Raw genomic sequence first — 27,499 nt, forward strand, 5'->3', positions numbered from 1 at the left:
GGATGAAAAAGTTCGCCAAAGTGATAGCTCAGGTAAGTGAATTTTATTTTTAAAAATATACAAAATGGAACGATACACTCAAGACTCATCTCAAAACAATTGCAATACTCAAACAAACAAAAGTGCAAGAAAATATAACTAATCAACACCCACATAACCCCAGCAAAACTTGAGGCTAAACAACCAAATAATATAATTTTTTTAAAAAAATGAAACTTAAAAAAATTCTAAATAACACACAAACACTAAGGAAAATCGACAAAAAAAGTTTCAAATTATTAGTAAATTTCTAAGCTATGTAAAATTTAACAAAAAAAATTGAAACTAGAAATATCAAGAGCTTGAAGAAATCAACTAAAATCCCAAAAAATACCCTTTTGGAATAATAGGATTTTTTTAAAGTTAAAACAAACAAAATAACAGAAAATGTAACTTAAAAAATACTCATATAACTTGCAGAGTAAAAGAACACAAAAAAACTGAAAAAAACACAATACATCTTAATAAAAGTCAAATCAAAGAAATTATCCCAAAAAAAAAAATGACAAGTAGATCCAAAATTACAAAGCAAGAAAACTAATTTCCAAAATATCCACTTGGCAATATGAGTAGGTCAAATAAGAAACTAAGGAAATCTTTTTCAATTTCATCAAATAGAACTCTAGGAGCTTCGTTATCAACCAAATAGCCTCGAGCAAATCTACCTTTTCAAAGCAGCACGTAATCACATCTCATTGGAATTAAGAAAAACATGATCAACATTTTGGTGTCTCGGTTGATTCCTTTAACTGTGTCTTCTCACTTTTATAATAGTATAGATAGATGGATATAGATTAGGGGATCAAAGAGTAACAACACGTTATACCCATTCTATAGAAGAGAGCTCGCAAAACACTAAACAACAGAAATGGGTGGCTATTAACCTTGTGCATTTACAATATAGCTGTTTGTCTATAACTTAAGCTACATTTACCTTTTCTTCCTACCAATAACTCAGGCTAGTCTAACCCAGGAAACAAAAACTATAATGCAGCCAGGCCTAGAAAGAGCCAACAGAAATCCCCCAGTGTTTGACACAAAGGGAAGGAATATTGACAATCTTGTCATCATCCAAACTAGGAATTGTAGATGTATTTCATCTTCATTCATCATCATCCGCAGCAACATTGTCCCCATCTTCTCCATCACTTCCCTGCCTCTGCAATGGCTCATCCTCATCTGATTCAGACAGTGCCTGCCTTCGCCGACTTGCATTTGATGAAGGTGCAACCTTCAGCAATCCAAAGAGAGAATAAGTAAACCAAAACATTCTATGCATGAGTTGCAATTTAGTCCAGCATAAGAGATAAAAAGAAACTAGTCAAAGTAGTTTTTCATTTCATATATCATTCTACCACATCTACATGACAATTTAAAGGTACTGCAGGTCTGCTGAAAAAAGAAACAAAAACACACTGATATTTCTTTGAACTCGGAAGAGTTGAATGTGATAAAAACAGAAGAGCACTGTTCATATGGGAAGACGAAAATTTAAAAGGTTTCTCATTTTTTCAGGAAACATAATGTTTTGGTTGGTTGGAAAGAGGAAAGGTAGGCTAGTAAAAGAGGAGTCACAAGGGTTAAGTTTCTTGTTTTCTTGACAGATCAGAATTTCCAAGTACTCAAGTTTAGATAGGAACGAGGAAGTATATACCCTTTACATCCCTTCTATTTCTGCCAAACCACTTAGAAGGAAAAAGAAATTTGCCCAATAAGATGAACAAGATACTCCAAATTACCCTCTACATCCCTTGTAACAAACATGTAGCAGTGGAAGGAGAAGACATATATACACTCAGAGAAGAGATAGAGATTACAATGTCATCCTCGGCATCAGAATCTTCAAGCCCAGCTGCTGCAAGTAGATCCTGTGGATTATTCTCTGCTTGATCATCATGATCATCTGTTTGATCATAAGATACTTCATGATTTCTGTTACGGTCAACATCATCCACTTCTTCCTGATCATCCATCTCAGCTTCTGCTTCCTCAGATTCGTAATGAGACTTCTTGTCCCTCTTTCTCCGCTTCCCACCTTTCTTCCTCCTCCTCTCACCATGCCCGCCCTCGTCATCTTCATTCTGGGGCCTGTCCTTCCGCTTAGAGGAAGGAGTACTGCTTTTCCATTGTTCCTAGAGGCAAAATATGTAAGTATTAACCTTAGTGCAACGGAACTTCCTATCCTTGGAGAACTGAAAAGAGAGATGAAGAGCGATGATATGTAAACCAACTAAACTACAATTTTCACATTGCTGTTTAGAGATCAACACCTGTTTCCTGAACAGATTATATTCTCTTAATGCAACTTAACGGCATATATACTCAATGAAGCACAACTTTCAACCACTCAGTAAACCTTGACAAGTTTACACCTTCCACATAAGTGCTATAGCTTCTATTTTAGTATTTTTATCATACTTCAGACATTATGTCATCAACTAAACAAGAAAATAAATCTGTCAATCCTTAGTTAACCAAAATAGTGTAAATGCCATTTTTTAAATAATCTTAAACCAGCTCACTTCTTTTATCCAATAGTACTCAGGTGAAAAATTCAGAACAATAAATTCTATTTCCCAAAGTGAAAAGTTCAAGGACTAGAACCTGAAAAGGTACCCATGCGGAGAAAGTGAGGCTACAAATCTGAAGATAGTGTAAAATTTTCTTCTTTTGGAGCTCAGAAATCTATTACAATAACTTCTCTGAGTATAAAGATGATGTGACCTCACAACAATTGTGATAGCAGTGACTACGAGAAAATATACCTTAATACGCTCTAAATGCTGTTCTTGCTGCATCACTTGCTTGAGTTCATCCTCTTGTTTTCGTCTCTCTAGCTGTTTCCAAAAGGCATGTGAGTAAGAGCATGCAGCAAAAGCTATAATCATAAGATGCAGTGCTATAGAAAACTAACTTGATATTTTCTCTGTTCCTCAGCTTTTCTACGATTTTCTTCAGCCAATGTGACCTGACGAGCAAGTTCTAGTCTCTGCTTATTCTGTTGATCTTCACGCTCAGCTGCCTCACAATGAACTTTTGCAGCCTCAAGCAAATGCTTGCAGTATCCAACATGAGTTTCAATTTTTTTTTCATCAAATCCATGAACATGAAGATTTGAAGCTGCAGACAATAGACTGAATAAGCGAACTGCATTCTTCAGCTCTGCAACTGTTGCCCTCACCTACACCATCAAAAAACTACAAACATAAGAACTGGAGATGCCCCTTTTTATTTGTTTGTGATCTAATTGTATAATATATGGTAACATATAGCACTCAAAGTCTCAAACTACCTGTAAAGTAAGTAAGCAAATACTCCCTCCGTTTCAATTTGTTTGTATGGTTTTGACTTGGCACAAAGTTTACAACAACAACAACAACATACCCAGTGAAGTCCTACAAGTGGGATCTGGGGAGGGTAGAGTATACGCAGACCTTACCACTAACTCATAAAGATAGAGAAAATGTTTCCGAAAGACCCTCAGCTCAAAAGTATCAGTCCCAAAAAAGAGAGAGCAACAGTATATATACAAATCATATCATGCAAATTCTACAAGCCAAGAACAATACCAATAGCAAAATAAAGTGATAATCAAAGGGCAATAACAACACAACTATAGTGGCACGCCTTGACCTAAGACCAACCCTAAACCGTCACAGGAAAAGACAACATTCTACCCCTGCTAACCTTCTACCCTAATACGCGACCTCCACTCCTTTTTATCTAAGGTCATGTCCTCGATGGAATGAAGTTGCGTCATATCCTGTCTAATCACCTCTCCCCAAAACTTTTTTGGTCTACCCTTACCCCTCTATATAACCCCCAAATCCAACTGCTCGCACCTCCTAACTGGGGAGTCGACACACCTCCCCTGCAAATGCCCAAACCATCTGTCTCGCTTCTCTTATCTTGTATGCCACAGAGGTCACTCTCACCTTCTCCCGAATAACCTCGTTCCTAATCTTATCACTCCTAGTATGTCCACACATCCATCTCAATATCCTCATCTCCGCGACATGCATCTTCTGAAAATGAGAGTTCTTGACTAGCCAACACTCCGCACCATATAACGATGACGGCCTAATCACCATTCTGTAGAACTTACCTTTAAGTTTTGGTGGCACCTTCTTATCACACAGGACTCCACTTCATCCATGCTGCCCCAATGCGATGCGTGACATCATCGTCAATTTCCTCACTACTCTGGATGACGGACTCAAAATATCTAAAGTTTTCTCTCTTGGGGATAGGTTGAGGGGCAAGCCTCACTTTCATGCCTTGTTCATCCATCACACCATTGAATTTGCAGTCCATGTACTCTGTCTTGGTCCTGCTCAATTTGAACTCTGTGGACTCCAGAGTTTGTCTTCAAACCTCCAACCTATCATTAACTTTTTCCTGAGTCTGATCAATCAAAACTATGTCATCCGCGAATAGCATACACCATGGAACCTCCTCCTGCATAGACCGTGTCAACTCATCCATCACCAGGAAAAAAAGAAAAAAAACTCAGCACAGATCCCTGATGTAGTCCCATCTCAACAAGAAAGTGCTCTAAGTCACCTCCCACCGTCCTAAACCGAGTCTTGGCTCCAGCATACATATCCTTTATTGCCCTAATATAAATCATCGGAACACCTTTTCGCCTCCAGACACCTCAAAGAACATCTCTCAGAACTTTGGCATAAGTCTTTTCAAGATCAATGTACACCATGTGAAGATCCCTCTCTCTTTCCCTAAATTTCTCCACCAGTCTCCGCATAAGATGGATTTCTTCAATAGTCGACCGCCCTGGCATGAATCCGAACTGATTCTCTGAAATTGACACTCCTCTCCTCGCCCTCATCTCCACCAACCTCTCTCATATCTTCATAGTGTGGCTTAACAATTTGATATTTTTGTAATTATTACAGTTTTGAATATCACCCTTGTCCTTGTTGTCTTCAAAATAACATTAAACAACCTAGTCAACCACTCCAAATATGCCTTGTCAGTAGTCTTCCAAAAGTCCACCGGAATCTCATCGCCCCAATCACTCTCCCCTTCCTCATCTTACTAATAACACGTCTAACCTCCTCAACCCTAAATAAGAAAGTAAAAAAAACTTTTAAAACTTATGGTCTTATACTAAAGATAAGTAAAATGTACCTAAATGTCCTTTATTCTTAAAGTCTTAAACATGCCAGGCGGAAAGTTACAATTAAAGAGTTGTCAAAAAAGGAAAGAGGCATTTTTTTGAAACAGACTAAAATGGAAAATCAGATAAACAAATTGAAATGGAGGTAGTAATACATTTAGTCAAAGTATCAATATATGAGAACCTAGGTGGTGCCAAGACAATCTTGGCATAGATCAACTATATTTCCTAAGATCAACCAGTTGGACATAATAGACCGTGCAGCAATCACATTACTCCAACCAGGCACAGGTAACCCGACTTGAAAAGGTCCCCCTTCTTGGTTCTCCAACTAAAACTTTAAGAGCTTTGGGTTTAGTCAAGACTCAATTGTCACAAATAATATCGTGACTCTTCTTCCTCTTTCAAATTTGGGCATGTAAAAATCGTTTTAGTAGTTGCTTCATTAAACCTAGTAGTGCTACTCCCCCTGCATCTATCTCTTTCAGCTCCATGGACTACAACAACAACATACCAGTGTAATCCCACAAGTGGGGTCTTGGGACGGTAGGATGGACATAGACCTTAACCCTACTTCGTGAGGTGTGGGGTAGAGCGGTTATTTCCGATAGAACTTGGCTCGAAAGAAGTGTAATCACAAAAATAGATTGTAAGGAATAAAGACGGCAAAGTTCAGGATGAATAAAGCAACAGATAGTAGTAAAAGTTAAGGTATACGCGAATACTAACTATACTGCTAAATAATGAGAAGACGAGAAGAGAGGACTAGCCCCCGACTCTCCCACATAAAGTACAACACCACTCAGCTACCTACTACCCTTCAACTCTAATCATCGACCTACGTACCTTCCTATCTTGGGTCATGTCCTCAGTAAGCTGAAGATGAGTCATGTCTTGTCTAATTATCCCCCCAGTTTTTCGGCCTACCTCTACCTCTCCTCAAGCTATTATAGACAACCTCTTACACCTCCTTACTAGTGCAACTTCACGCCTCCTATTCACATGTCAAAACCAGCTCAGCCTTGCTTCCCTCATTCTATCCGCCACGAGGCTTCAGCTCCAAAGACTATGCTGGTTCAATATAGATATGTGGCACAAATATGTCATTGAAGGCCTGTTAAACAGTTATCATATGCACACATGATGGACTTACATCTTATCTAGAAAATCATGAATTCATCAGTGCATATGATATATATTAAGAATATGAACAAGGACGAACAGTTAAAAAGGAACTAAATCATTATCAGAAAATAATGAAATCATCACAACAAATGATATATATTTAAAAATGTCCACAAGGAAGAGCAGTTAACGGGACTAAAATAAAGAAACCCATTCATTTCGGTTTGACAAGGGGGAAGATGAAAGAGGAAGGAGAGGAAGAAAGGAGAAGATCATTGCAGTGAACCTCATCAACAGTCCGCTTGGTCTTTTGTAACGTTGAGGCTGAAAATTTCTGTAGTGCTACACCAGTGTCAAATCTCAACGTATAATTTGAAGGTGCTAAGTGGGTGGCTCTTAATAAAGTCTTTTTACAATCCTGCCACTGTTCAGCTTCATAATGAGTTCTTGCTAAATAAAGAAGCACTTGACTGTCGGTATTATGATAAAATTTCCGCAGGCAATTTTGATACTGCAAGAACAAGGCATCAACATATTCAGTGCTGTGGAAATATCAAACCTGAGAAATAGCTAAAAATTGAAGAGATCATAAGAACATACCATTTTCACAGCCAATGCAAAGTTGCCTTGAGCAAAGTGAACATGTGCAAGATTAATCCACACATCAGGCATTTGGACGAAAACATTTCCACTGGCAGCTTCTTGAACCTACAAGGATGAAGGTCCAGCAGATACTTCATAAACTTGGAGTTTTTCCTCGACCATGTAGAAGTAGAAAACGTTAACAGACCTGTGTGAAAAGATCCTTTGAAATATCAAATTGACCTTTTTCTGCCAAAACAACACCAGCACCATTTGCAGCATAGAGATTTCCATTATGCTGGAAGAGAACCTGATGGAATGAACAATATTGACACATCAGACAACTGAAAATGTTCAACCAAGAGTGTTATCAAAATGCAAACAGAAAAATCCTAAAAGGAAGTCTGAAGCTTAAACAAAATGAAGTCCACTTCAAAAGACCGTATGGCATACAAAACAAACCTATGACACGTCAAATAATTTCTTTTGACATATACAAATATCTCATTAAGAACATCTAGACAACATACGCTAAAACAAGAAATCTAATATACACATAAAATTAAGTTACTCTGTTATCTTACTTAGCCCATTTACAGCAATTTTCGATGGTCTTCCTGTAAAGATGCACAAAACTCCATAAACTTGTCCCCAAAAATTCAAAAAATAACAACATAAACATATAACTGACAAATTCAATCCACTCACTTGATGCACGTTAAAGACTATATTGGACAGGCAACCTGTGAGAAATCAAGGGACAGAAAATTATTGTTGAGATGTGTTACTTAACTGTCTTACACCAAGACCTATTTATATTCATCACTTTACACCATCCTATATACCTATTTTCAGATGAGGGACACTAAGCATAGGATTTTATAGACAAATTATGTAACTCTCCCCCTCAAGCCTGTGCATATATGTCATCTGTACCGAACTGTTGCAAATGTAACTAATACGAGTAGGGGTGGGCATGGTATTGTAGATACCGAATACCATATCAAAACCGAAATGTTTGATACCGCAGTTTCGGTATTATGGTATTCGGTATCCATTTTTAAAAAAGTTTGGAATTGGGTACGGTATTTATATAAAAATACATATAAAGTCCAGATATATTAGTATAATTCTAGAAAATATATAAAATAATATAGTATAAAACTAATTATTTAGATGTTAGTACTTTGACTACCCTATCTCGATTGAAATGTCCTTTTAGGATGATTGATTAACGAAAGGAATTGCTTGTACTTCTTTAAATATTTCTACATGTGTAAGGTATTAATATGATATAATTGAGACGTTTCTTGAAAAGCTAAAGTCATAATTCTCTTTAACATGAGTATACGTATGTTGAAGTCAACCAAACTATACTTACCGATTTACCATACTGCAAAATATCGAAATCGAACTTTAAATACCGAATCATACCGAATTAATTTGGTATGGTAATGATATAGTATTTTTTAAAAATTGAGATAACCCAACCAAAGTTTTCAATATCATACCATGTCCACCCCTAAATACGAGAACCACTGAGGGAGTTGGTGAAAATATTTGTATTTTTTTAAAATTGAGATAACCCAACCAAAGTTTTCAATATCATACCATGTCCACCCCTAAATACGAGAACCACTGAGGGAGTTGGTGAAAATATTTGTAAGTTGATCATTTGACTTCACAAATTTTGTAACGGTATCTCCTGATATTATATGTTCTCTAACTAAATGACAATATAAATGTGCTTAGTCCTCTAATGAAATACTAGAAGACGCAATATGAAGGCCACTTGATTATCACACAAGTTCCATGACTGATTTATTCAAATTTAAACTCTCTGAGCAATTGTTTGATCCAAACTAGCTTACAACTTGCTATAGTCATTGCTCAATATTTTATTTTTGCAATATATCGAGATGAGAGAAGCGAGACTGAGATTGTTTAGGCATGTGCAGAGGAAGGGTGTCGACGCCCCAATTAGGAGGTGCGAGCGGTTTGATTTGGGGGTTATGCGGAGAGGTAGGGGCAGAACGAAAAAGTATTGGGGAGAGGTGATTAGACAAGATATGGCGCTACTCCATATCACCGAGGACATGACCTTAAATAGAAAGGAGTGAAGGTCGCAGATTAGGGTAAAAGGCTAATAGGGGTAGAATGGTGTCTTGTCGTGTGTCGGTTTAGGGTGGTCGTAGGTCTAGGCGTGCCTTTATAGTTGTGTTGTTATTGCCTTGTCACATTACTTTGCTATCGTTATTGTTCTTGTCTTATAAAAATTTGCATCGCTTTTTGTTTTTTTTTTGCCATTATACTATATATATATTGTTTTTCTCTCTTACTTGGGAACTGACTTTTGATTCGAGGGTCTTTCGAAAACAGCCTCTTTATCTCCTTGACATAGTGATAAAGTCTGCGTACATCCTACCCTCCCCAGACCCCACTTGTGGAATTTCACTGGGTATGTTGTTGTTGTTGTTGTTGTTGCTGCTCTGCCAAGACACCAAATAACCTCCTACTAAACACAATATTTAGATGTAGAACATCTATGAGAAGTTGATCCCTGCCCAATCAATAGATAAGTATCCAACGATCTGCTCATGACCTCGATTCTTGAAGAGTAGTCCTTTGCTTGGGGCTGATTTTATATGTCGCAGCATGGAATGAGAACCTTGTTTATATCAACTGAATGGAATGAGAGAATTTATGCAAAGAAAACTCTTGGGAAAGAATTTGCAGACACATCATTGGTCCATATTTTTGGAATGACATTGTTCAAGCAATTAGAGTTGGTGGTCCTTTAGTTAGTGTACTTCATATGGTGGATGGAAGAAAAAACTACCAATGGGCTACATTTATGAAGTCATGGATGGGGCCAAAGAAAGTATTGAAAAGGCACGATAGGAAATATGGGAATGTTTTTAAAATCATTGATGCAAGGTGAACGGATCAACTCCATCAACCTTTGCATGCAGCGGGACATATTTTGAACCCCGAGCTCTTTTATAAAAATAATGACATAAAGACTTTAGCCGAAGAAGTGTGAGAGGGATATCATGCATGTGTTGAGAGGATGAATCCTGATAAAAATTTGCAAGACAAAACAGGGGAGGAGCTTGGTGTGTACATGAAAATTGATGGGCTACTTGGAATTGAGTCAGCCATAAGAGCAAGAAACTTAAGGTCACCAGGTGAGCGTTTCAACTTTTAATTGTGTTTAGAGTTTCAACTTTTAAGTTATACGCATTAACTTTTAAAATAATCCTTCTACAGTTGAATGGTGGATGCAATATGGTTATAATGTCCCAAACTTGCAACAGTTTGATATTAGAGTGCAAAGTTCAACTTGTAGCTCATCCGGTTGCGAGAAATTGGAGCGTGTATGACATGTGAGAAATTATATTAATTATTACATTATTACTAAATTAAATAGTATCTTAATTGTCCTAAGTCCTCCTATTAATTACTTTCTACAGCTTGTGCGCTTGAGTTAAAATGCCTCATTGGTCTAGTGTTCATCAAATATAATAGAGCATTGATGTGTCGTTACAATGCTCGCAATACCATTGATCCAATTTTGTTGGATAGTATTGATGATACAAATAAATGGTTGACTAAAGCACCCCAAAATCATGAAGATGAAGAAGTACACGAAGGAGGTCTCACTTATGGTGATGTTGCTACGGTAAGTGGTGTTGAGGAGAATATTTATGGTTTTGAAGGGAGTACTTTAAGGGGAAAGGACAAAGTAACTACAGGTTCAGGTTTAGATTCAAGTTCAAGCATAACCCTTGTAGATGAGCCCTCCGATGATGAAGAAGTTGAGCACCAAGTAGAACCCTTGTTGATGGCACTTCAAAAGTTTGAGGATCTTGTTGAAGAATAGGATTTTGCTCCCTTTGTGATTTGGTTATGCATTTGTTTTATATGTTATGACTTATGAGGATTATTGAATATCTATTTCTAATATCTATTATTTACTTTTTAATCTAAGAATGGAAAGATTTGCTTAATATGTTACCCCAATTGAGTTCTTGATTATTTATCTACGCATATTTCATATTCTTTTATTTTTATACTAAATAGCGCTTTATTTGAATAAAGTGTGCGCTTCGCTTCACGCTTCTGTGAAGCGAGCCCTCGTCGCTTTTTTTCGCTTCTCGCTTCCCAAAACATTGGTAACAATAGATTACTCAAAAGTTGGTATAGGCAAGACCTAAGAGATATAGGATGATCAAAAGATGTAAAGTAAGGTCGAGCTCAAAAAATCTGACATCAGCTAACATAAGATAGCGACAAAGGTCAGATGAGTAGCAATTTTGAACTCAAAAAATTAACCAAGGAAGACACTTTTGAGAGCACGGGGAAGAGAGGGACTTGCTCGGATTGTAAGCACCCCTCACTTCCTACCCGAAGGTTGTGAGTTCGAGTCACCAAGAAGCAAAATGGGTGGAAGCTCCTAGGGAGGGGTAAAAAAAAAGAGCCTTGGAAAGTCATAAACACCTAAACAGGGAGGATAAGTATTCTATGGCATTATCACTACAAAAGTATGAATAGAAACACCAAATTGATTTCATATTTCAGCAAAAACTCTTGAGTATAGAAAACTCAGAATGATCTTCCATTAATAAAACCCTAGTACATCTGGAAATATACAATTAATATTTCACTTTATCATAATTATTTTTCAATTATTTGTTCATATATTTGCCATTCATGCTTATACATTATTAGTCTTGGACAAAACATAGATATTTATATTCTTCTCCCTTTGCGCCTTTTTTCATTAAAGTGTATGCTTTATTTGCACTTTGCACTTTGCACTTAAAGCCCCACCAGAACTTGGAGCTTTTTTGCGCTTTTTTGCTTTTGATAACACTGATTTTAGCAAATAACCACAAATTTTAAAGCTGACCAGACGAGAATACTATCAGATCTGCCTGAAAAACTTGCTAAAAATGGTTAACAAGTTGCGGTTTGTCTATAGTAGGCTGAAAGGCTTCTGGAAAATTATTAAATAAGGGTGACAAGGTATAGAAGCATCAGCTGATTCCCCCAGTGTAGGAAAACTTCAGAAAAAGCCACGGGAAAAGTATGACGAAAATCTACAGAACAATAGAAGAGATGACTCGGAAATCTTGGACGACCCAAGGAAAAAAGATCAGTTTTCGAAGATGGCCTAGAAGGGTCTCATACGCCCGGCACGTGTGACAGACACGTCACTGGAGATGGAGGCTCAACCGGAACATGACGATGAATCAGGCAGATTGGCTATCTGAGGTTTTCTCGCCGGAAGCGGATTGGCTATCTGGGGTTTTCTCGCCGGAATTTCCTCAACCTAGTGGACCCATTGGTGAAAGAGTGACGCGATCTGCCTGAAAAATCACCAAAAAGAAGGCACAAAGATTGTCCCAGACTTGCTGGTTACTGCACAGCGAGAATTCCTTACCAAGGCTCTGATACCATGTGAGAAATAAAGGCATGGGAAAAATATCATTGAGATGTGTTACTTAACTGTCTTACACGAAGCCTTTAATATATACATACTTTACACAACACTAAATACCTATTTTCCAATGTGGGACACTAACCATAGTATTATATACAGTAACTATCTTATTCACAACCAAAAAAGTATTGGGAAAGGTCATCATGCCTCATGGACAAACAAATTTGAGAAGTCACGGAATATCCAAAGATGCCAAATAGAGAAACTTGTATAAAAGCTGGATAATTTGGTAACCATTTCAAGGCAATATTAGTCTCAAGAGCAATCATGTTCTTTTCTTTTCCATCTTCCTCTAAGGTATTACAACCTTACTGAAGCCTATTGTCAAAACATATCAGTTACTACGCGACTTCAACAGATAGCAACTTACAAAGAATTAGAAAACACCCAAATTATATAGTGAACTGACATAGATGAGTGAGGTTGGGTAGAGGACCTCTACCACCAAACTGTAGGTGGAGGTTGCAGTCATGTGGGAGGGCAAGTGGGAATAGTGTTGATCCTCCTGGGTGGGGCTGTTGAGAGATGGGTGGAACCTGAGTATTGAACTAGTTACTGGGAGAAGAACAATACCTTTGTATAAAGTTCCTTAGCCTTCTCCAGATGAGTAGCTTCCAACTTCGGAGCTCTTTTCTCATTACGAATCGCCGCGAAGTAATTCCAATTTCCCTTTAAAATACAGGAAAATTTGATGATAAGCTGATGTTTCAGGTTCTACTGTAAGCTTTAATAGTAAGGACAAAAGTTGTAGTGATAATTATTTCTAAAAATCAAGAAACAAGCAGAAACAATAGGGTGACAAGTAAAAACGTGCCCAAGATGGGTATTATGCAAATCACAAACTAAAAACAAAAATCATGAGATGAGAAATTTAATCAGCTTGAAACAAACATATGCACCAGACAAAGAGTAGCATAAGAATCAATTCCATCAGTTGCATCCTTAGCAGACCGAAAAGTTTCTTTTGCCTTAACCCAGTCATCATTCTTAAGTTCCAAATCACCAAGCATTAGCAGTGCATCTGGACACTTCTCGTTCACCTTTAGCGCATCACTAATCTGTAAACAAACAACAACGCCTTAGTCCCAAAAGAATTGGAGTCGCATCAACAATTCATGGTCAATGAAAATCTTTTGTAGAAGGGGGATTTTGGGTAATTGAGAATTAACAGAAGACAGTTTGCAAATAACGATACAAGGAGAGAACAACAACCAACTCATTGCTTAGCTGCACATTATTTCGGGCTTTTGCAATGGAAGCCAGCCTCAGATAAGCATCTGCATACTCTGGATACTGAAATTTAAGAAAAGAGGTTATGTACAGGGTTGCCAAAGATGACATAAAGCCAAAATGCAAAAAGATACAGCAGTTATATAACATCTCCACAACATTCACGCTATTTGCATCTTCTGACTGACTTTCAAACTTTAAACAGAGGAAATCATTTAACTGATTTTCGGACAGCAAAATCACCCTTCAGTGGTGTTAGTTACAGCTAATGAGGCACCATCAACAGAGTTATACAAGACCATCTGTATTGGGTATGAATAGAATCTTGACTCTTTGGTTTAATTAAGTTCTAGAAAGTTAAAAGGCCCTGATTGATTCAAGTCATACATTAGCCCACTGTGACTCTACTATATTTTATCAATAATCTATAACAAAAAATTCTATTGTTTCAGATAATTATATATAATTAGGTAACAGATCTATTCATGGCTATAAAGATCGGCATCTCTATATTAATATATCTCATATCCAAATGTGAAGAACCAACATTTAAAGAGTGTAATCAACAGAATGTTTTCAACCCTCCCTAAAGTTGTTCACTGATGATGTCTCTGGGAGAAGCAAGCCACCACCCTCCTTCTTTCTTCAATCACTCCATTAGGGATTAAGACAAGAGGCATTGTATTCCTCTTTATGCTATTTTCTACCTTTGTTCGTGATTACATTGGGCAGGTAGTAGCAAAGGAAGCAGTTGAGGTAAAGAAATCTCCCCCTTCCATTTAGATAGGGAGGTTCTCCGGCTTATTACTATTGACTTCACGCAACCACTCTATATCTACCATCTTTTACAGGATTTCAGAAACAATTATACAACAATATAACCAAAAGCATGTGACTATCACACCATTTTTTATTTGGATATAGGTTCTCATTAAGCTTGCAACATATAAACATCAATTGACTTTCTAAATAAATTAGTAATAGTTTTTATACAAGAATTGTTAAATGATTCACTTTTTATAACGAAGATTATCAAATTTAAAAAAGGTAACTTTTTCATTTCCATCAAAATTGAAACCAATGTTTGAATTCATCTTTCTTTAGGCTCAACAATCAAAATTGATGAATCTATGAATGTATTCATAATCTTTAATTTTGATTTACCATTTTACATCTCTTTGATAAATAACTCAATAGTCTTTTGCTTAACAATTTTATATAGAAAACGTAGATTAGAAGGGACAGCGCGGAGCACAAAATACCCCACATTAATGTAGGGTCCGGGGAAGGGCCGCACCAAGGGGTGTGATGTAGGTAATCTATATTGATGCAAGCATCCGTTGTTGATTCCAATTTCCACGGCTCAACTTGTGACCAATAGACCATACCGAGACAGTTTTACCGTTGCTCCAAGGCTCCCCCTTCTATACACCAATTGTAATACTACAAATAATTCACAAATTTAAGGAATTCAAATTAATGCTTCCTTTGCTCCAAAAGAAAAAAACTTCCAGGATTCCATTTACAAGCGTCATTGCATTTTATTTTCAATGTGAATCCAAACAATGCTTTGTTTTGATAAATAAGACTTATTTAGAAACTAGGTAAATTTCCTATACATCACATTTTTTTATAGCTTGATAGAATCTAAAAGTTGCTGCAAGAAGTGTAATTCTTTTTTAAATTGAGAACTAAATTAATATGTTGACCTCGACATTTAGGTAACAATTGATCGAAGTATAACGACATTACCGGAATTTCACAGCAAAAGAAAAATAAAAATCTTAAAAAACAAAGAGTTCTTGTGTTGACCCTAAGCAGTTATTGATCTTTATTCTTAAATGGCAAGTGGCAACGTATAATTAATTAATTAAGCATTCAAATCAACATATAGTAATACTATCTTACATTATTTTGACCTTGATGTGACAGCTCATGCTTTTTTAATACTTAATTCTTTAGGTTAAGATTTTCCTTATGTGTTTTGCCTGTGCAGCTCATACTATTTCAATTTTTCCCCTTTGATAAATACCAAGACCTTCCAATAACAATCTATGAATGCATATGGAAAACATTGAAGGGCTCTACTTCTCAGAAGTCCAACCATCTTAATCATATAACAACCAAGAATAAAAAACCAACAATATTAGGTGTCACCAATAAGTCAATTCATAATCAATGTGACAGCTCCAATTGGACATGCAAGCATACCTTGAATAAGATAAGCCGGTAAAAGATGCTGGCAGTTTCTGTGTCATGTAACTGCTCCAGTAATCTTGCAATGTTAAAGAGTGTTGAAACTTTGTTCCAAGGAAGTTCCACAGCACTTCCTTGTTCCTCAAGTCTATGAAATAGCTGGAAGTCCTTGTATTGTCGAACAGATGAACTGGCATCGATCGGATATTGTACACTTTTGAATAGATCAGATTGTGCTTCACCATTGGGATATAAAAGCCCTCCAGAAGTTGGATCATCAGACCGTGCTTTAGCATCAAGGAACCTAATCCATATGCCATCACCTAAAGCTTCCTTAAAACTTTGTGTAGCAAACTGGAAATCATTAATCAGTAAAGGTTAGTGATATGCCATTATAGATACAACGATAAATCTAAACATGCAAGAAGCTCGAAGTCACTGACAAAAAGGAACTTTACAAACCTCAAATTCTTCCCTTTCAAAATGGAGGACGCCAATATTGTTGAGTAACTCTATTGGTACTTCTTCATTTGATTTCTTAAGCAAATTACGCGCCTGCCAAATTAATTAGGTCTTACCTTAAGCGTACAAAAATCTTCTTTCAGAGGTTAAAATATTATGAACAATTTCAAATATGATGACTTGTGTTGTGCAAATTTCGCATCCACCTCATAAATTCATAGCCATCAAGAGAAATTTACAATACTGATGTTAGACAAAGCAGTAACTACAGCAAGAATTCTGGATGCCCAATGTTGCCGCTACTTTCATGTAAGCATGCCATTTATGCATCTCATCTATGGGAAGCTCTAATGCCTTGAGTCAGACGAACAAGTACTTTCAACAACCAACTTTTTTCATAAATAACTTAACCAACAACTAACTACTACAGGAAAGAGTTAAAACATCTGTAACATGAAAATAAGACTTATTTATTGAGCAGATGGAAGTGAATAGTAGACTTGCAATCCAAAAAAAGAAAGAAATTTTGAGAAGAAACAAAGAAACAAGAAGTATGAATGAAATTTGAGCAACTTCCAATTTTGGAAGATGGAAAATTAGGGATCAAATTTACCGATCAGAAAAAATTAGGGAGAAAGTAATTTTTAACTCTTCCTTTCAACTAAAGATAGATAGATATTGAAGTCAAAGCAAAATAAGATGGATCCTCAACGTATTGAAGATCAGAAAGACTGCCTAATTTGTAGATTTTCCGTCAAGAACACCGATTTTCTTTTATTTTTTTCATCAGTAGAGTAAGAAACTTTTTATGCTCAATTGGGTTCTACATGCTATCCTCTTCACTCATTCAATAATACAGAAGTACATTCCACTACTGGGAGCATAAGCAAGTGAATTCAACAAATATACAGAGATAAAATGAAAGATTCAAGGCCCTTACTGTTTTTAAGGCCTCTAAAGCAGCAGCAGGATCATTTGAAATTAACAGCTCTCCTATATCCAAAAAGGCCTGCAATGAAGCATGAAAAAATATAATTAAAGCAGGTACTCAGGAAGAGAACAGTATCTCAAGTAAGATGTCATGCCATCAACAACAACAACATACCCAATGAAATCCCACAAGTAGGGTCTGGGGAGGGTGGGGAGGGTAGGATGTACGCAGACCTTACCACTACCTCATGGAGATAGAGAGGATGTTTCCGAAAGACCCTCGGCTCAAAAGTCACAGTCCCAAGTAACAGAGAAAAGAAACAATATATATAGCATAAAGGCACAAAAAAACGAATAAAACCTAGATCACCGTTGTAGTCTAATTTTTAAATGGATGAAAGCATTACACCCCGTGATACAAGATGGAACAATAGCATTTAAGTTGGGCACTGTTTTTGGTTTAAGTCGGACACTACCAAGAAGCTTAAAGGAAATATTTGTCATATGGAATAGTTTCAAAGTTGATAATTCCATCAGAGGCATTTGGAAGATGATTCTACAATGTATCATCTGGAGTATCTGGAAGGAAAGAAATCAGAGATGCTTTGAAGGAAATTCAACTCCCATACACACTGAAAGCTGGATGCTTATTTAATCCCTTTGCTGGGAGTTATCATGTAGATGTAAATAGTTTTTAGATATATTATACTTTATAAGCTCCTTGAGCAGTTAGGGAATTTCCATTACAGGAAACTCCCTTCTTTTCGTAATTAATTACATCCACCGGTTGATTGATTTGATGAAAGTTTAATTGATAAAAGAATAGCATTTAAAGGTCGACAACGGACGTCACTTTATAAATTGGAAAAAGGTATATGGAGCAACCTAATTAGTTCCACACTACACTTCTATCCAAATACCACATAATTCCCTACAAAATGAGCTCACAGTTGATAATTCTTCCCCCTTCCCTCCAGACACATATGCTCCCCTTCTTCTTATAAGGGTCATTGGTACGACTCATGCAAAAGATTCCTCAACATTCTCATAATCCAAATACTGAATATACCTATGGAACATTATGTCTGTGTGATTCCCCAGCTTTCCCTCCTTATTTAGTCAAAACCCAAGCATTCTTGTTAATCACCCTTCCTGAAAACTGTTAGATTGCCTCCTTTAGAAATGTTTCAGCACACAACCTCCTACCAAAACGAGATCCACATCCCATTACCTATCAGATGTATGCTGTGAAAAGATCTTTTGCTTTCATAATTTGTACTCATACCAATTTATAACTTCTTAAGAAAACCACCGATTTATCGATACTCCTCTGTATTCCTCCTCAGTTAATATCTATAAGCTTTGCCAACAACATTGTGCTAAACGTTGATTGTCTAGCATACTACCCCCACCTCTTGCCACATTACCGGGTAATAATTGAGATATTGGTTCAGGGTACAATGAGTAATGCCGAGATCAGTGAAAGAAGCATCGCATAGCTCGACTTTTAGATGAAAACAGAGAAGACGCATGGCATTGGACATTGCACCACTAGTCATCATGTGGATCTTGAGTCAAGGAAGATAGTAGAACTTTGCGGGATAAAATGATTTTTTTACATATGAGGGTAGCCTTTATACAGAGTTTTTGGTGCACCCATGCAGTTCATGTTTGTATCGAATATTCATGTCATTAGTAAAGAGCCATACATAAGCTCTCTACTTTTGAGTTTACTATCTGTATACAAGAGGGTTTCCACTTTAACAAAATTACTTGCCTTGTCAAAAAAACATAATCCCCCCACTCCACCCCCGGTTCCCTTCACATAAAGTCCCTCACCCTCATCATTTTACCTCATCTCGTAGACACTGTGGGCACGATGCAAAACAAGGACACATCATATGGGTGGGTATATTAGACTAAGGTAGATTTCAATATTGCATGTCTAGGAATTACCGGCTGGTAGATTTTTATAATGCACATCTTGGCAATTATCGGCAGCCTTAATTCATTGTTTTCTATTTACCCAGGGAGATAGGCCCAAGTATCTTACTGGAAGCTTCTTTACTTTGCAGCCGCAGATATCTGCACTGAACATTTTGCACATCCTCTTGAGAAGCTTGTTTCTAATATTTTTAATTGTCAATTTTTGATTGATCAGTAATTATTAAAAACTCTTCAGACAAAATTGTCTTTATATTGACGATCATGTTCTTACCAATTTGCAATTCTTACGTGTATTTATTTCTTCTTTATTCCTCCCTTTTTTTGTTAAATATTATTCATATGAAACACAGTCTGTTTTGGGACCCCCAAAATATTTGGCATCACATATTATTCTATAAAACATACACAACCCTTAAGAACTCAAACAAGTTTAACTATTCAGAGCTTAAATATAGATGCAATGGTTTCTACTTTCTATATCAAACTAACTTTTTAATCTATTATGTTTAATAATAGCTGTGTATGCACATCATGGTGCACACCTCTACTAATTCACTGGATATCTTCCAACAACATATATACCGAGTAACTCCACCCACGAAGCCTTAGGCAAATGGGAAGAATTCACATAGTATCACCTCTACTAAGATTTGAACCTTGGACCCCAAGGTTAGCTTTTAGATATAAAGAGATATTAGAAAAGAATACACGTTCCCGACAAATGAGTCAAGCTGACCCACTAAACTACCTTCTTGAGGCCTTTTAAAAAATATTTTCTTCCACTAGCAACAACAAAATACACAAGTCAAATTACCCTCGTAACTCTATGTCCAATCAAATATTATCATATAAAACAAAACAGATGGATCAACTTTCACACAAAATAAGATATTAGAGAAAAAGAAAAGTTCCTAGACACTGGTAAATTGGATCAAACTGACCCAAAATACCGGAGTCACTATATATGAAAAACTTGAACACTATAAAACCCTCCTATATAAATGTACCGTTGCAAGAGTTATTATATATGAAAAGAGGGGATGATAAGCTCCAAGAAAAGAAGACATGTAAAAGAATATTTCTTAGTGTTTCAAGGAGCAGGGAAGAAATTCCAAATTCACCTTACTAGCATTTCTTTCGAAAAATATGGCAAAGTAAAAATTGTCTCAATAATGATGGGGTGAACATTTAGACTTTGGAGTAATTATTTTATCTGATATGGAAATTAGGATATATGGAAATTAATAAATTCACCAAATCTGGTACATAAACAAAAATTAGAATATTATTGAGACACACGAGATAATTTTCCAGTTTTTAATACGGTTACATGAACAAAGCCATAAGTCATGGAGTTACTCACAGCACCATTGCATAAGGATTATATAGCTATTCAGATGTTGTAAAGCAACAATTTCTTTTAAAAACCCAACGAGTTCATTTAATATACAATAACAGCAGGGTAGTGGTATGACAATTTAAATCACATGCTAATAGATTTAAAACTCCCACCCCTTTATTACTCAAGAGACTAGGATGATTGCATCAGCATCACATGCCCTTTTTCCAGAAACTATAGGAGGATGGCATCAGCATCACATGCCCTTTTTTTCAGAAACTATCATTATTTGTTCATTTTTCCTTTTTTACCCTCTTTTCTTTAGTTCCCTGTTCCTACAAAGGGCTTTCAGAAGATATTATATAAAATAACTGAAAAACAAACGACTCTCCTTTCTTAAACAACTTATATCCTACGTACTTAATCAGCATTTAATAGATTATCTAGCACCGAGCAATCTTAGTTATTGGTAGAGGTTCGGTTTGTTAGCTAGTATTTGTTTGGTCATTTAGATGCACTATACACATAAAATACCTGGGGATCACGAGGATCAATTTTTGTGGCTTTCTTCAAACATTCCTGAACCTTCTCTGACTGGCCAAGCTGCACATAAATGTGTGCAAGAGCCTGCAAAAAAAAACATAAACTATTCAAATAACAAAAGCAAAATGTCGACAATAGTCAAAACTGAAAGCAATGAACAGAATAGTTGTCAAGTTTCTTAATAATAATAAAATGTTGACAATAGTCGGTCTCAACAAAGTACTCTATCAAGTATCAACTCACTTTCACTGCCTCGGAACTTTCAGGGTGAACCTCCAAGACTTTCTCAAAATTCGCCAGCGAACTCCGAAGATCTCCCAACTTCAGCTGTACTTGTCCCAATCCTAACTTAGACAAGCAAAAAGAATGGTGAAACAGATAAAAAAGAATGATCTAGTTGGCATGTTTTATTTCCCAATTGACAGCCTAAACCTTTTGTTGCATGGCGTTTGGCCATGAAAATTGTGAGTATTTGAAAAAAGTAGTTTTTGTTTTCAAAGTGAAAAATGATATTTGAAAATTAGTTGCGTTTGTCCATGAATACAAATTGGAGTTGTTTTTGATTTTTGTGGGTAATCAATTTGTGCGAGTAATCTGGAATGAAAACAGTTTTTTGGTGTTTTTCAAATTCCTGAAACTTCCGGAATTTTATGCGTAAAAATGTTTTCTGGAGTTCAAATCTGGAATAAAAGTAAAAAAGATTCATGGCCAAACTCCCAATCACCACAATTGACCATTTAACCTGTTTCAAAAGAGGCAGCAAGTGTGCATTTTGTTAAAGCAATTTATCTTTTGAAGCACCTTTTCCTAAGTATCATTCTTGGCAGTTATGCTAATAATCCTCCAACATCCAATGAATTTATCATCTCAGTCAAATAGAGGCTCAAGGTGGTTATAAGGTTAAACTTGTGAGAGGCTTATCCACAGAGGACAACTTGGAAGAAACATGCTCCGAAGCATGGCAATTCTTCTTTTTTCCCTATCTCTATTTCTTCTTCTTTTTCATGCTACACCTTCCAATTACAATTAGAGAAGAAGCCTACTGAAAGATTCATTTGATATTCGACCATCTATCATAGATTAAAACTTATGAATTTTGGATCACAACAATGTTCTCAATGGAAACTCAAAGTAATGCAAACCTCAAAAGGAGAAATAATAGCAAATACTTAGTGACAGACAGCAGGAAGAAAATTACGTACCATAATAAGGTAATACAAATTCATGCGGCTTACTGCTTTCTTTTACAGACGCCATGTAGTACATTCCAGCTTTTTCATAGTCACCCTTCAGTCATGGGAAACAAAATAAATATCATCAGAATAAAGCTTCAGGGGAATCATAAACAAGAATCACTCAATTACTGATGTGAAAAGGATTAAAGAGTTGTACATCTTCAGACCTTGCTGTGGTAGGAGCGTGCCAAATTGTAGTACGAATGAGACTTAGTTGGCCCATGAGTGGTTACAGCAAGTGCAGTCTCAGTCAATTGCTCCACAAGGAAATGCTGACCAGTGAAGAAAAAATGATTGGCCAGATAATTTAGGGCCATTGCACAGTAAGGATACATCTCGAAGGCTCTTTGCATCTTTTCCATTCCTCTCCTAATACCAGAAGCTGTACATACAGTGCTGACACTAAGTTAGACAACAATACTGCTATAAACTCTATTTTCACGTAACTAAAATCAGGATACTAGCACAACTATAATTCCTGAGAAATCTCAAGTAGAGCTTATTAAACAAGATAAGTAATATCACAACAACACTTCCCAGATACACGAGTAAGAACTAATTTTCTCTGAAGAAGCAAAATTAATCATATGGGTCACTTTTTTTCTCCAACAAGGTTGTACAGCAATCTGACTATTAAGTGTAACTCCTGCCTAGAAGGTGCAGAATTAACTTCAACCACATTCGACTTATCAATCCAAGGGAAAAGCGCACCTTCATTATTTTGCAGATCCAGAATTGCTAGTGCCACCAGAGCATCCACATTTTCCGGATCTAACTATACATTCCGAAGTAGTTACAAGAAAGTCAATATCAGTTAAAAAATAAGGGGGTCTGGTGACGAAGCATCCTACATTCCCTCAAGGAACAGGGAAGGGCCGCGCCCCAAAGGGGTGTTCGTCATTTAAGCATGACACAATGAATTATAATAAATTTATTAACGCAAAATTCTACACTTGCCTGCAAGACACGACAAAATGCTTGTTTTGCCTTATCCAATTGGCCCAATTTGTATCTACAGAGACCTATTCCGAGCCTTACCGCAGCAGGACAGTCAGGATACACTTGCAAGGCCCTCTACCAAATACATATGAGCCACAAAAAAGGCAACATAGAGTCAATATCATTTCTTCTAACAATATCTAGAGAGATATATAACATTATACATGCTAGATTAGTTATGATGTTTCCCAACTGGATTTTTTTTTTCATTTGGCATGAAGAAGGGTAAGCGACGCCCATTCTCCTAACCAAGGCCAACAAATTAGCCTACAAAGTAATGGATGGACGATGAACCTTATATAGCTCCAGTGAATCAGAATATCGTCCACGGCTAAACTGAACACAGGCCTGCAAAAGATTGGGGTTGCTATGAGAGCCGATACAAGATGTTGACACTTGGAATTAGCATATCCTTAGAAGGATTTTGCAGCGGAGCACAAGAAGCAAAAAATTCTTCAAACAATCTTTTTTATAAGGAAAAATTACATCATACGATAGGGGCAGTTCTTCAGTTAATTATCCGTAACATGTTACCATAGTCATCCACATCACTATTCTTGCGCAGCAGAGCACAAGAAGCACATGATACATCATTCAAAAGCTGTAGTTCTTCAATTAATAACCCTTAACATGTCACCATGGTCATCAACATCACAGTTCTTGGGGAGTAGATTAATTTCACTTCCACCCATATTGAAGGGTTTAAGCAGATCAACCAGCATCATGTTTATAAAGGTAAATCTTAACTTCATAACATGTAAAAAATTTGACATATTTAATGTTTTTGAAATGAAAACAAGCATAATAGGCTTACCTGACCCAGGAGAGCAGGAACATTATCACGATCGCCATCAAGTACAATCTTGAAAGCAGCAAATGCCTGCTCTATATCGCCCTTGGCAAGTAAAAGCTGACCTGTAAAGCATGTGAATGCTCATCAGGTAGGTAAATAATTACACGGATACTATTACACCTTTTTTTCCAGCTTATACAACCTTATATTCTAGGGAAGTGTTGGAAAAGTAGGGTTTGTTACAACCACGATGAAAAACTCACTACCTCAAACCACTGTTGTCAAAGGGGCGCTTTAAGGGAACTTAAGCCCTGAAGCAAGGCTCAAAATGTGTTTAGCGTTTTGCCTCGCTTTATGTGCGCTTCAGTGTGGTCATCAAGGTTCTAAGGCAAACCTTTCCTTGCCAATGAGCCTCTTTTGAAGAAGTGACACTAAACAATTGATATTTCACTTTATCATAACTTTTTTTCAATTTCTTTGGTCATATATTTGTCATTCATTTTTATAATTATTGGCCTTGGACTAAACATATATATTTGTATCTTTTTCTCCCTTTGCGCCTTTTTTCACTAAAGCCCACACTTTTATTTGCGCTCTGTGCTTAAAGCCCCAATGGACCTTAGAGCTTTTTTGCACTTTTCGCCTTTGATAACACTACCTCAAACACAGATCAGAAACTCAACAAATATGCTTGGCATAGCCTACAAGCTCCTAAAAATTTTAGGCAACCCTCTTCCCAAAGTGAATAGCAGGGAGGGAATTCGATGTTTATTAGAAATTCAATAGCAGAAAATTAATAAAGCAAAGTTACATGGTAACCAACAAGTTTTTCGTAATATCAGGCAACCCTCCTTATCAAAAAAAGTAATTTTAGGAAACTCGTTCTCCAATGTGAATAACAGGGGGGAATCAAAAGCTTGAAAACCCTGGTTAAATAACATCTGTTCAGCCCATAGAACGTCTGTAGAATTAACCAAACAACAACAACAACATACCTAGTGTAATCCCACAAGTGGAGTCTGGGGAGTGTGTTGTGTATGCAGCCTTACCCCTACCTTTGTAAGGTAGAGAGGCTGTTTACTTAACCAAACAATTAAGTAGGATAATCACATCTCTGTGAAACCTTATATATGTTATAGCCTTATCAAAAGAAATGTCCTATCTGTCACAAGTATCGATTAAATGTAAATTGCTCCACTTCAGCAAAATGATTTTTAAATCTCAACTGCAAAAAGCTACCAATGTACTTGTTTCAAGCAGTAATATCCACAATAAAGAAATGAAATAATGGTCACCTTTCCCAACCCACGTAGAGGGCTCGTGCATGTCAATTCTGGATGCTTTATTATAATATTGTGTTGCCATTATAAAGTGCTCTTCCTTTTCTCTTTGTTTCGTCTCAATCTTCCCAAGGTAACTGTAATATGCACCTAATGCATTTAGAATGGCAATCCTCTCATACCTCACATCTGCATAATATTCATCAATCTCTGCACCATAACAATGTGTAATAGGAATTAGTCTTTTTCAAAGAGGGAAAGACAAAAACTACACATTCTCTGACTTTTCAATGAGAATGGATAAATACCCATTCAATGCACTTAAACATGTCAGATTCAATCAACTAGTATAAACACAAGTACATACCTGGGCTAGACATCAACTAGTATAAACACAAATATGTACCTGGGCTAGACCCTTCTTCCAAGATTTGCCGAAACTGATCAATTTTGCCTTGTTTGAAATATTCCCTCTGCAAAAAAACCAGCATACTTTCGTAAGGGGGAGGAAGAGAGAACTTTTACAACAACATACTCAGTGAAATCCCACAAAGTGGGGTCTGGGGAAGGTAGACTGGTAGAGTGTACGCAGACCTTACATCTACCTCTTGGAGGTAGAGAGGTTGTTTCTAAAAGACCCTGGCACAGGTGAGGCTTAGTAATGGAAAGGAAAAATGGCAGTGAAGATAAACATAATAACTAATAAAAAATCAGTGCGGAGCATGAACTGTAACATCATCAACAAGGTACCATCACCTAAACATAACAAACAACATATGAGAATAGAGAACTTTTAGAAAAACAATAATCAAATGTTGTGAAACGTGAGACTTATCTAGCATGTTATATTTATTAAATTTGTAAAATTGTTCTTATCCCTTATACAACATAATCATCAACAAGAAACATATCATACAAAAAAAAACATAGGACATGGATAAATGTTCCTAACTGTGTAACTGGGAGAACATAACCAAACGAGAAACTGTGCCAATGCTCAGAAATTCGCATTAAAACAGATATAGCAGTAGAAAATTCAAAACAGAAAAAGGTAAAATGGAACTCCAATAACAAACCAAGCAACATAAATCTCATGTGTATGAATCTCACGTACAGCAATAATAAGCCAGAGATCAAGAGGAGCTTGTTCAGCCTTGAGAATGTCAAGAATGTCAGAAGCATCCCTAGGGAGTTGGTCCAATGCTACCCTAACCTCCTCTTCCGAGTTTTGCACTGGAATGTACACAGACGCCATTGGATTCAAATTCAACCAGTAACAAAACAGAACCCTAGGTTTCTTTGTGGAGAAGAAGGAGAAGAGCTTTCAATTCGGACAAGTTCAAAACTTCAAATTCAGACAACTGAGCGAAACGGGGTGTGAGTTTTCTTGAGCTGGTTGATTATTGAACAGAAGTGGTGGGTGTTCTATTAGCAAGGTCTCTCGATAAAATTCAGGCGGAGGTGACAAATAAATTTCAAATTAAAAAAAACTGACAACTTGATAAGTTCAAGTCAAATATTATATTAATTAGGGAATATCATGTAAATTGAACTTATTAGAAAAATTATTTATTTAAATTGAACACAATCTAAACTATTTATGCTTAAAGGATCTATGTCTCAAATTATTTACACGCCTATTTCACTTTTCCTTTTTTATTTCACGTATAATGTCAGCATCATAACTGTGAATTAATCTTTTGTCATATTTCATTGATATATTGATACCATATGGTATCATATAGGATCGAGTTTAATTCTATGTAATACTTTGTTGGTATATTGATATCCTATCGATATCATATAAGATTGTGCTCTGATTTTACGAAATAAAAAAAAATTATGAGAAAATTATGAAAGTCACAATCTTATTTATTAAACTCTAAATTAGTAGAAAATACATTTTATAATTTTTTTCTCTTTTTGCAAATTTTAAAAAATTGTATCTAAATTATGACTCTTCTTTTAACTGTTTTTAAATTAAAATATTGAAGAATTGAAATATACATCAATAATACCATGACAGTACGTAGATAGGCCGTAATGGTATCATTAATGATTGAGTAATCTCAAGCAAACTTCAATCTGCTTAGATACTCTTTGATACCACCAGAGTATATTATATTTTTATAGTATCAAGGAAGAAGAAGCATTTC

General features: G+C 36.3%; 1 protein-coding gene across 1 annotated transcript; it reads right to left on the bottom strand.

The window, feature by feature from the left end:
* Positions 1 to 779: 779 nt before the first annotated feature.
* LOC129893282 (protein CTR9 homolog) lies at positions 780 to 26,820 on the bottom strand. The gene is made up of 24 exons (XM_055968790.1): positions 26,458 to 26,820; positions 25,750 to 25,816; positions 25,359 to 25,553; positions 24,085 to 24,185; positions 23,565 to 23,618; positions 23,229 to 23,345; positions 22,983 to 23,046; positions 22,439 to 22,653; positions 22,239 to 22,323; positions 21,280 to 21,380; positions 21,028 to 21,120; positions 17,218 to 17,286; positions 16,278 to 16,370; positions 15,831 to 16,169; positions 13,602 to 13,682; positions 13,289 to 13,447; positions 12,963 to 13,058; positions 7,092 to 7,193; positions 6,902 to 7,009; positions 6,588 to 6,812; positions 2,954 to 3,220; positions 2,805 to 2,876; positions 1,857 to 2,171; positions 780 to 1,270 (listed from the first exon to the last, which is right to left on the bottom strand). The coding sequence occupies exons 1-24, from the start codon at positions 26,596 to 26,598 to the stop codon at positions 1,142 to 1,144; spliced, it is 3,288 nt and encodes a 1,095-aa protein (XP_055824765.1). The 5' UTR covers positions 26,599 to 26,820; the 3' UTR covers positions 780 to 1,141.
* Between the last annotated feature and the right edge of the window lie 679 nt (positions 26,821 to 27,499).

Source organism: Solanum dulcamara, chromosome 6 (genome assembly GCF_947179165.1).
Source record: "Solanum dulcamara chromosome 6, daSolDulc1.2, whole genome shotgun sequence".
Classification (NCBI taxonomy): domain Eukaryota; kingdom Viridiplantae; phylum Streptophyta; class Magnoliopsida; order Solanales; family Solanaceae; genus Solanum; species Solanum dulcamara.